The 10449-nt window shown below is 51.9% G+C and overlaps 1 protein-coding gene across 1 annotated transcript in view; it reads left to right on the top strand.

The window, feature by feature from the left end:
- ZBTB16 (zinc finger and BTB domain containing 16) overlaps positions 1–9047 on the top strand; it is a 183166-nt gene extending 174119 nt beyond the window's left edge. The window contains exons 6-7 of the mRNA XM_040976966.1: positions 4358–4525; positions 6173–9047. Of these exons, the coding sequence (XP_040832900.1) occupies positions 4358–4525; positions 6173–6402 (398 nt within the window). The 3' untranslated portion in view covers positions 6403–9047. The remainder of the gene's footprint in view (positions 1–4357; positions 4526–6172) is intronic.
- The last annotated feature ends 1402 nt before the right edge of the window (positions 9048–10449 follow it).

Here is a 10449-nt window from a genome sequence, read left to right on the forward strand (position 1 = left end):
GATGGGGTGAGCAAGAGGTTGTGTGGGTCAAGAAGGCTGTGCCAGATGCCCGATTGCTAGGTAATCCCTGCCATGAAGCCTCTACTTTGTGGGATGGGTCACTTGGTCCCTGGGGCCCCAGAGGTATTTTCTTCCTTGCAGCACCTTCTGGCCTGTCCCTAGCACAACCATGGATGACTGAAATCTCTTATTTCCTCTAAGACAAAATTGAGTCTTCTCTGTACCCAGATAGCAGTGCCCGTGAGTGTCTGCTGTGTTGTCCGATGCTGCATGTGAGAGAGGCGAAGGTCAGGTCCCTCTCCAGATACATAACAGAGTAAATGTATGCCCTTGTCTGTTGCAGAGGGTTTGTACATGAGTCAAGACTTTGTATGGGAGGCAGGCTTTCCTGAACAAGGAGGCCTTTTGTATTAGTCTGCTTGTTGTTATTTTACTGACATACCCAGGAGGAGCTTCTTTGGGAAAGAAGAGGTTTGTTTTGGCTCAGTTTGGAGATGATGGAGATTGAGTGGCCTCCTAGCCTGGCTTCCTATAGACACTGGTCATGGCAAACGCAGAGGCACAATCACATGGGGATCCAGGATAGAGAGAGAACCTAGATAAGTCTCAATTCTCTCATGAGAACTATCCTCCAAGGACACACCCCCAGTGACCTAACCACTTCCCACCAGACCCACCTGCTTCTGCCACAGTGAGATCAGATGTCCACCCTGAATCCGTACATGTCCATAACAGCTGTATTTATTCCAGGCCTGGGTTCTCAATCCCCAATGCCATCCTATCCAGATTTACTCAGAACTACTTGAAACCGCTAGGTCAGGATAAGGGGAGGTTAAAGAGGGTAGTGCCCAATCTGAAAGGGATGTAGCCAAGGCTTTTGTCCGTAAACACCCAACTGTGTTAAGCATCCCTGCCACTGCCTTCCTCCGTGGGTCCCCATGTCCAGTGTTATGAGAGATGTCAGTCAACTCTTGGTTACTTCTGAGCTTGCTACCGGGTCAGGTGTCTTGGTTTCAAGTGATCTGAATAATTCTTACTCTGCTAAGTCCACCCCAGATATACACTGCTTTGCCCAGGCCCCCTCCTAAGGACTCAGAACCTGAGTGTTAGCTCTTCTCCAATCTGTTGGGAGGGGCTGTTTCCAGAGTTTGGGAACTTGCTTATTCTAGGAAGTACAGACATCGATTTTCACACCAATGAGGCACGGTATGCACAAGCCATGTACAGGCTGTGCACACCCTGCACACAATGCCTCATTAATTTCCGTTGTTCTTGGCCCATTTGCTGCCGGGGCCGGGTGTTTAGTATCAGCAGCTGTGTTTGGTAGGTTAGTCCAGCCGTGCACTTGGCATTGATGGATCCCTGATTCACAGGGCTTGTCATATAATAAACTCTCAGCTGTGTGGAAGGTGGAGCCGGAGGGGGGCGGCCTGAGGAGCTAAGAGGCTGGGACTGGGGTGTAAAGGACACCTCCCAGCCCTGCCAGTGGCAGGGGAGCCTCCAGGTGAGTACAGCCCAGGGGGTGGGGAGGGGTCGCAGGTGCACTGGGCTGGCCAGAGGGGCCCTAATTAGTCTCGTTTGTCCTGCACTTAATGTCAAGCTCATTAAAGAGGCTCCAGAGTTAATCAACATACCACAAATTGGATTTTGAGTTCTGCAGCCAGTTTTGTGTACACTGTGGCGACACTGACCCGATTAACTCAGGGTGGGGATTTCAGACCAGGTGCTGGCCTTGCTGTAGAGTATGTGAGAAAGGAGACAGTGGTGACGTTTTTCTTTGCTCCCTGTAAGTTCTTTTTGTTGCTTTCCCAGAGTGGACTCAGGAGATTATTTAAACTCATTTAACATGTGATCCACTTCATAATTAAATTCATAAAAATCTGATCAAACACACCCCTCCGTTGTACCCTTTGTTTCTCAAACTCTCAGGGCCTCTCTCCGGAGGGGAAAGGCACAGGTGGCCGCCTCCCCCCCCCCTCGGGCCGGGGAGACTGCCGATGTACGTTTTAATTACCGGCTCTGGCTGAGGTCTCACGTGGCCCTGGTTTTATTTATTTATTTATATCTTAATGAGGATACTGAATCTTTGATTAAAGTCGTAATCGTTGCCTATTCAGGAAGGAGGGGGAGTGGGATGTCAGCCCAGACGAGGCCATGTGTGCTGATGCGGGAGAAGAGTGGCATGCAGGCACATGTAGCCCCAGGCTGACTCCCACTGTCATGGATGGAGCAGTAGTACCGAGGTCAGCACAGATCTCCAGTCCCCTTGGTTTTAGTGGGGCTGAGGCCTAGGCAATTCATGCAGGCCCTGACAGCAAGAGGCCAGGTGGGTGCGGGTTGTCCCGGGAGACCACTGGAGGACTCGGTTCACTCCCACATCTGCAGAGCCAGGGCAGTGCTTGACAGAGCAGATGGACCCAAACCCTGGCTTCAAGGCTAGCTTTGCTTTTTGAGCTTCTCTCATCCAATCCCTTGGTGGAATTGGCCCCGCTTTCATGCTCTCACTGCTTCTTGCAGATCGTCCACCCATGAGAGTCAGCTGAGAACAGACCCCAGCATCTGCTCCCCATAGAGCCTTAAAAACCCTTCAGAGCCATCAGGGGAGGAGAGAATTTATGTGGGTACAGGGGTCTACACTGGAGAAGAGGCAGGTTTGGTTAGCAGCCTGAGGAAGGGAGAGAGGACAGAGAGTAAAATATCATTTTCAAGAGGAAGTGAAGGCACAGGCATGCGAGTCTATAACGAGAGGGACAATTTATGCCCAGGCACGAGCGCAGTTTGACATGAGGATAATGAAAAAACGTAGGTCATTGTGGATGACTTAAACCTCAGCGGCTGAAGAAAATGTATGAAATGCAGAGGACATTACACGGTTGGCAGCCCCGCACATCTGCAGAGGGACAAGTGAAATACAGTGGGCCATTCTTTACCATAAACTGTGGTTGTTGGAGATGCAGCCCAGAGAAATTGTAATTACAGTGACAAGACGAATCAGCGATATTTAAATATTCATGAACAAAGTCTGGGGTGATCAATCTATCTTTATTGTCTGTGCCTTCACTCCTGTAATAAATAAGTAGCTGAAGTTCTCACCTTTCCTCTTCCAAACCCCCGACTTTGGGAACAAAAATACAAGGTGGTTGTCCCCACAGCCCAGCCCCTCTGCACAGATGGGGTGGGTGGGCATATGATGTCCTTCGTGTGGAGGCAGGCAGGCACAGGTTCTGGGCTGAGTCAAGGCAGTTCTTTCCCACACCTCCCTGTTTCACGTAGGAGGGCCCTTCACCAAGTTCCTGGACAAGTGGAATGAAAATATCTGTCTATTTCAGGGTAAAATATTTTTGACATCCAGTGTACTGTTTGATAAACATGTATTTGCTGTGACTTTCTCCGTGGTTTCCATCTTCTGGGAACTTTCTGAGAGTGTGTTCCGGGTCATCCTTGGGCTCTGTGACAAGGATTAGAGAAAGCCCCCTTCTTACGCGACAGCAGTGTGGTGGACAAGTCAGCTCACAACCTGACAGGAATCTGGGGGGCCAGACTTAGAGTACCCCAGCAGCACTAGAGAGCTGCCTGACCCAGCAGGTGGCAGCTGAGCACCTCCGAACACCTCATTTTTCTCATCTGTAAAGTGAAAATGATATTCTTCTTGAAGGTCACCACCACATTTGTGGGACACAGACTGTGTGATGTACTCAGAGCACTGGTGAGTGCTCAACATATAGAGGCCATTTTCACACACACACACAAAAAAGTGTCCTGGACATGAAGGAGATGATGCTGGCCACATCTTTTCTCCTGGGACAGAGCAGCAATTGTGACATGTTCTGTGTGGGAGTTTTAAACAGAAGCTTCCAAACAAGGGTGTGAAATAAGCTGCGTGTTGAGGGGCGATTAGGTGTTCCTTGGGGAAGTAAGAGGAAATCAGAGAGAACAGCTTTAACTGGGAAGAGGAGAGAATGTGGGAGACAATAAGAACACCCCCCAAAAAATTAGAGTTTGTTTGAAGAGGAGCGATCAGATTGCACTGGCTCTTGTCCTCAACCAACAACAAAAGGAAAGGGGACGTGCAAGGTGCAGGCTCTCAGCACCTCAGCACCTGCTAGGTTGGCTCTACCCTCCGCAGGCAGCTGCTCTCTGGGGCTGCTGTTCATCCCTGAACCAAACAGGCTCTCTTCTCTGGGGACTGGCCTTTTCCATCTGAATGACAGCTGGGACACAGACACCCCCTCTTTATGCTGGTGGGAGGGCAGAGACAGCGGCTGAGGATACTTAAATGAGGTGCGTATAGACAGTCTCACCTCCTGCACAGGGGGTCTGGAGAGCCCAGGACCTGACTCATCTCCTGTTTGCACAGGCGACCACCCATACGAGTGTGAGTTCTGTGGCAGCTGCTTCCGGGACGAGAGCACGCTTAAGAGCCACAAGCGCATCCACACGGGTGAGAAGCCCTACGAGTGCAATGGCTGTGGCAAGAAGTTCAGCCTCAAGCACCAGCTGGAGACGCACTACAGGGTGCACACAGGTACCATGGGTGCTGAATGATACCTGCATTGCTTCTGCAGCTGGGTGGGGGTGAGGAGTGGATGGGTGCCCAGGGATTCCCAAGAGAGGCTGGCCCCGTGACCAGAGGGATTTCATTATACGCTAGCATGGTGGCCCTAGTGCTCCTGAGTCCCTCTCCTGGCCAGGGCAGGCATCAATAATCAATCAGAACAGACTCTCCCAGAAGCCAGACCAGCCCTCTAGGCAGCCACACCAGTAGTACAGACATGACTGGCAGGGTGGCATCTACTTGGGGTCCTGTGTTAGAGTGAAGTTGGCCTGATGAACTGACAAAGATGGTTAGTACAGTCTTGTGTTACTCAAGGGACCGAGTAAGAGCTCGGGTAAATTGAATTAGATCATGATGAGGGTGGGGGAAGTCGTCAGGTTGGATGCAGTTGGCATCTGAGCTGGGGGGACAGATGCATTGCATCGGCCTCTCTGTGCATAAGGTTTTCCCTTTGCAAAGCACTTTTTCAGTCTTTATGTGAAAGTACAGGTAATCTACTCTTCCCCTCAGGGTCTGAGAACAAAACAAGTGGCTCAGACTTCTGGAAGGTCCCAAGTTGAGAGCAGTAGGTCCCAGAGTTGGTTGGCGAAAACCTATTTGGCACATCTCTTCCCAGCTTTAGAGTTTTGTGACTTCTTCCTTGTCCCTGCATCCCAGGCTGCTTAAAATCAGCTTGGTTGGTGGGAGTATTTGCAAAAAGCAATTGGCCAGTGCTGTAAGGCAGGGCCTGTGGAGAGCCAGTTGGTAAATGCTGACCATTGCTGGGCGTAAGGATGGCAGCTAGACAGAGGAACTTCCACTGAGGATGGAAAGTCGGGTAACTGGACAGGGGAGGTCCACCGGCCCGTGCCATAACCCTAGGCAGGTCCTGCTGCCTTCGTGTTCCCCCAGGAGAGGAGGGTTGCATGATATCAGGGCTGTTGCTATAAGCTGGGGACAGGGTGCTCATTGCTGACAAGTGACCTGGAGGATTTCCCTGGACCCTGGGGTTTCCTCAGCCCCTTGTTGGGGATATGACCTGGCAGACGGATCATTAAGTGCATCGGCAGTGACTATTGTAAATAGCCGGTCGATAGTTAGATCACTTTGGCTGTTCATTACTTCATTATTTGCTGGGGCCTCCGCACGGAGGAGTATCGATAACGAGATGGCTGGCCAGTTAATTACTGTATTGAAACAAGGTTCCCTTACATGCTCTGCTCAGCTCCAGGGGATGGTGGAGAGCAGGCCAGGATGTGGCTGTGCATTGCTGCCTTCCCTGTGCTCTCTGCTGATGCTTAACACAGTGGGGGAAACACAGGAGGAGGGTCTGGGGCAGGGTCTTAGTGTGTAAATGGAACTGTGCCCCAGAGAGAGTGTTGGAAAGACCATCGCTCCATTTCCTCCTGCCCCTGCCTCCAATGGTGCTGAGAGGACCCCACCCTCCAGGTCAGGCAAAGGCATCTATTTCTTTGGAAGGATAGAGACCTCACAGTCAGAACAGCACAACAGGCAGCCAGCGCCCTGCTGAGCATTTCTGTAACTGAGCTGTAGCCTCGGGACCCCCAGCACAAAGGCCCATGTCCCGCTGCTCCTGGTACCTCACCTCTCCCGCGCTGTCCTGCCCTTGTCTCGCAGGTGAAAAGCCCTTTGAGTGTAAGCTGTGCCACCAGCGCTCGCGGGACTACTCGGCCATGATCAAGCACCTGCGGACCCACAACGGCGCCTCGCCCTACCAGTGCACCATCTGCACCGAGTACTGCCCCAGCCTCTCCTCCATGCAGAAGCACATGAAGGGCCACAAGCCTGAGGAGATCCCACCCGACTGGAGGATAGAGAAGACATACCTCTATCTGTGCTATGTGTGAAGAGGCACCCCCTGCTGCCGTGGAGGCCGTGAAGCAGGGGCCGGAGCCAGGGGGGGAAGCAGGAGAGGGAGAGGACATGGAGGAAGGACTGTGCACAAAGATAAAAACAAAAACAAAAAAGAAGAAAAAAAATGGAGAGACAAGAAAGAAATCAAACAGCTGTTTAGCCTTGGGTTCTCTCTAGGGCTTTGGCTGCCCTGGACACCATGCCAATGCCCTTCCCTGGCAGGGGGGACCCTGGCTTTCTTGGGTGGGATCCAGTGGGATGAGGGTGGTTTTGCTCACATCTTCTCTCTGCCTCCCTCTCCCCATACCCACTTCTTGTGTCCAGAAGCAGAGGTTGGTGGGCAGTTGGTGGGTACTCCAGTCTCAGCCCACTGCCTTGCAGAGCAAGCAAGGAAAGCAGACCGGGGGTGCTGAGATGGTGGGGCAGAGCTGGGCCTCAGTGGGCACTCATGATGGCAGCTCTGGCTTGCTGGGGGCTGATCAGAGAGGGGCCGAGTGCCCTTCTCATCCACCACTCACTTCCCCTGCCTGCTAAACCTGAGTGATCCCTCCTAGTCTCCAGGAGCCCTGGGATTCTTGCCCCTTGCTTCCTGCCTCCCCTTGATCCCTGTCCATCAAGTGCTGGGTTAGAAGGGGGGATGGCTCTGGGCCCCTCTGGGTTCTGACTGCATGAGGCATCTCCCTGCCTCACCTGTGCCCTGGACAGGGAGCTGCCTCATCCCTTGGCTTATGAGAACACACCACAGAATGGATGAAACAGCCCCTTCGTCATGAGCAAGATTCCCTACAAACTGCTTTTGCTTCCAGAATGGAAAAACCTAACAACCATGTGTCTAATTCCTTACCACACAAACAAAAGGAGTCCCTCCAAACCTCCTCGGTTACCAGGGGAAGCAAGCCAAGAAAGGCTCATTGTCCAAGGGAGACTTGTGTGTGTCTTTCTCCAGATGGGTCCTGTACCTGGAGCAGAGACAGTATCAGGCACTCTGCCCATGGGAGGGTCTTATTGGGAACCTGCGCAACCTAGAGAGTCCAGCGGGGAATCCCGGATGCAGAGAGCAGCTCAGAATTCCCAGCTCAAGGGCCCCTCAATCCACAACAGGGAGGAGGAGGAGAAGGAGCAAGAGGAGGAGTGGAAAGTGTTTTGGCCTTGTGTTGTGTTTTGCTTCTTTTCTGTGTCCCCTGTTAGCACATTGTACTTGAATTACCTCACTTTGTTGTGACCTCATGAGCTTTGTCCATGGCCTCTCCCCTAACCGCCCTCCCATCTCTCATTCTTTTTTTTCCCCATTCATTAGGGGTTGGAGGAACAGAGAGGGTGTCCTTTTCTGTTTCTTGAGTGAAGTAAGAATTGGTTTTCTAGGTTTCAGCTGGCCAAGGCGTCCCAGGTGGAAGGCCCTGTGCACAGGAGGGTTTGAGTGCTCAGGATCTGAATGGGAGGACTGGCCAGGGGCGTAGCCCTGGGGACAACAGTGTCGCCCCCCTCCCCCATGTCACCAGGGGCCTCATGAGTCCTTGGGGACTCTTCCAGGCTCAGAGTCTTCAGTGCCCAGACTCAGAGTGCAGCCCAAAACAGTGTGGAGGAAAGTCCCACCTTGCTTTCCTCCGCTTGGCTGGACTGTGCTGGTTGCCCACCTGTGTACCTAGCTACTGCCCATAGCAAATGTCTTGGTGGCTGGTCTCTGGGTGAGCCAGCTTTAGTTCTGTTGTTGGGGTGGGGCTTTCGTTTCTCCAAAAGCTACCTCTTCTGTTTGTCCCCCTCAGGCCTCCCCACCTGCTGCTCTGCTCCCCATTCCTGCCCTCCCTGAATTGGGGAAAGCGCAGTTGCAATCTCCCTGCTGGCTTTGGGATGGATGCTCTGTGACATCTCACACTTCATATGTAGGAGGTTTTACATTTGTTGCGTGATGTTTTTTTTTCTCCTTTCTCTCTCTGAGAAAGTCATGGCTGCGTTTGAATCTTAGGTTTTAAGAAGTGGTTTAGGAAGCTGTGTTGAGAAGGGTTGTGCAAGACACAGGGAAGTCGCAGGGATGGGTGCAGCTGTGGCCACCCCCTCCCCCATCCCTTGGTCCTGTCCATCCTGTCCACCCCTTCAATCTTGCCCACCAAATTGGAAGGCCTTAAAAATCGTGTGTGAGGGGGAGGTGGGCTTGTGGGTTTGAGAGGTCGGGCAGGGAGACTGCTGTATCGTGCAGTGGTAACAACAGTGCTTTGGAAAGAAGAGAAGTTAAACTTAAAGCACGTGACTAGACATGTCATGTTGATGATGTGAAAAGAGCAGAATTGTCTGTGGGAGGAGGCAGCCTAAGAAATTATGCACTGTGGTCCCCCCCCCCCCACTTTGCGGGCCCTCAGGACATCTGGAAATCCCAGAAAACAGTGTTTTCAACATCAAGATGTCATTCAACATTGACGGGGAAGGGGAAAAAAGTCCAACTCTTCCATAGAACTCACAAGTCTGGCCCTCCATTCACTCCCTAGCCCGTTCCCTGAGCCTGGGTTGCCCTAGTTCCTGTTCACAAAAACTGAGGATTGAATGACTCTTTACAAGATTGTAGTATTTTTGTAATATTCGTTAGTTCCTCTATCAGTGCTACAGGACCTGGCCCTTTTGTAATGTGAATAGGACAAACAAGAATGAAAACAAACAGAAAAAAAAAAAGCCACCCAAATCCCTCTGATGTGTATGCATGTTGTGTATGTGCTCCGTGTGTGTGTATGTGTGTCCAGTCATGTGATGCCATGGTCTGGTCATGCAGCATTGGGTGGTACCATGTCTACCTGCATCTCCCATTGCTTGGGGCTCCACAGACTTGGTCTGGATGGAAGAGGGGTTGTTTCTGAGGGCTGCAGGACAAGGAACACCCCTGTTCTTGCCACATCATCTGCTGTACTCCTGCCAAGCCCTAGCTGCCTCGAGGAGGCTCCAGCTTGGGCTATCCACAAAGACAAGACAGTTGTAAAGTTAGCCAGGGGTTTGCTGGCCAGGGCGGGGAGGGGGGGGAGGGACAGGGAAAGACACCATCCTCATGCTGTAGCTGTGTCTGTGGCACTGGAGTGAGATGAGAGGCCCTGGCAGGTGGAGGATGCCCCCTCCCCAGGTGCATTGAGAGTCTGTCCTCCCCACTTCCTCTGCGCCTGGCTCGCCAGCTGACTGCCTTTCACTGACTGCCCCCTTGCCCCACCGCCACTTGCTACTGCCTTATCCAGCACAGACTTCCAGCTTGGGCAGGCCTAATTGTGAATATTGCCCTTCCCATGTGTGGCTCCCACATGCCTGTCCATTCATACTTTGGGTCAGTTACCCCTCACTTGTGTGCTTTTCCCCGTTTCACTCATTCAAAGCATTAAAATCCTATGTGTATATAGGATAGACAAATATATATAGAGAGAGATATATATAGCAAGAGAGATATAAAATAGTAACTATCATTGCTGCTTTGGAGGCTGTGAGTATGGGGAAGGCAGACATGGGATGCCAGGGGTGATGGGGAAGCTGGGAGATCCAGTGGTTGGTACGATCCAGGGATGCAATGCAGGCTTGTTTCATTGTTTGTTGTGCCTGAAGAGTTTTTCCATGTTGAGAAAGGAAAAAAAAAAAAAAAAAAGGAGCAGTGGGGAACCTGCTGTGAGTTTTCGCAAGTGTTTGGCCCCTGTCTTAAGACTGCCAGCACCACCAATGCAGGCAAGGAGGAGAGGGCCCAGCCACATCTCCTGATGGGGTGGTAGGCATAGGTGCAGGCGGTCTTAGCAATGGTCCATCAGGGGTGGCCCGGTATGGGGTTTTTTTGTTGTTTGTTTGTTTTCCCTTTTTGGCCCATGTATCAGCAAGCCCCAACTGGGGTGCAAAGCAGAGACACCAGGATAAGAGGCAGGAGATGGGACTCCACGTGTTGGTTTTCCCTGCGCTCATGTTACAGTTGTCTGTTCCCTTGCCTCCTTCCCGGAACTCCTGCTGGCTGGACTGCTGTGGCAGCACTTACCCAGAGATTTCAGTGAGAGACGAAAAGCCAAACTCAACTAGTGATGGTCAAGAGAGGG

Source organism: Ochotona curzoniae, unplaced genomic scaffold, assembly GCF_017591425.1.
Source record: "Ochotona curzoniae isolate NIBS_2020 unplaced genomic scaffold, NIBS_Ocur_1.0 contig_2723, whole genome shotgun sequence".
NCBI lineage: Eukaryota > Metazoa > Chordata > Mammalia > Lagomorpha > Ochotonidae > Ochotona > Ochotona curzoniae.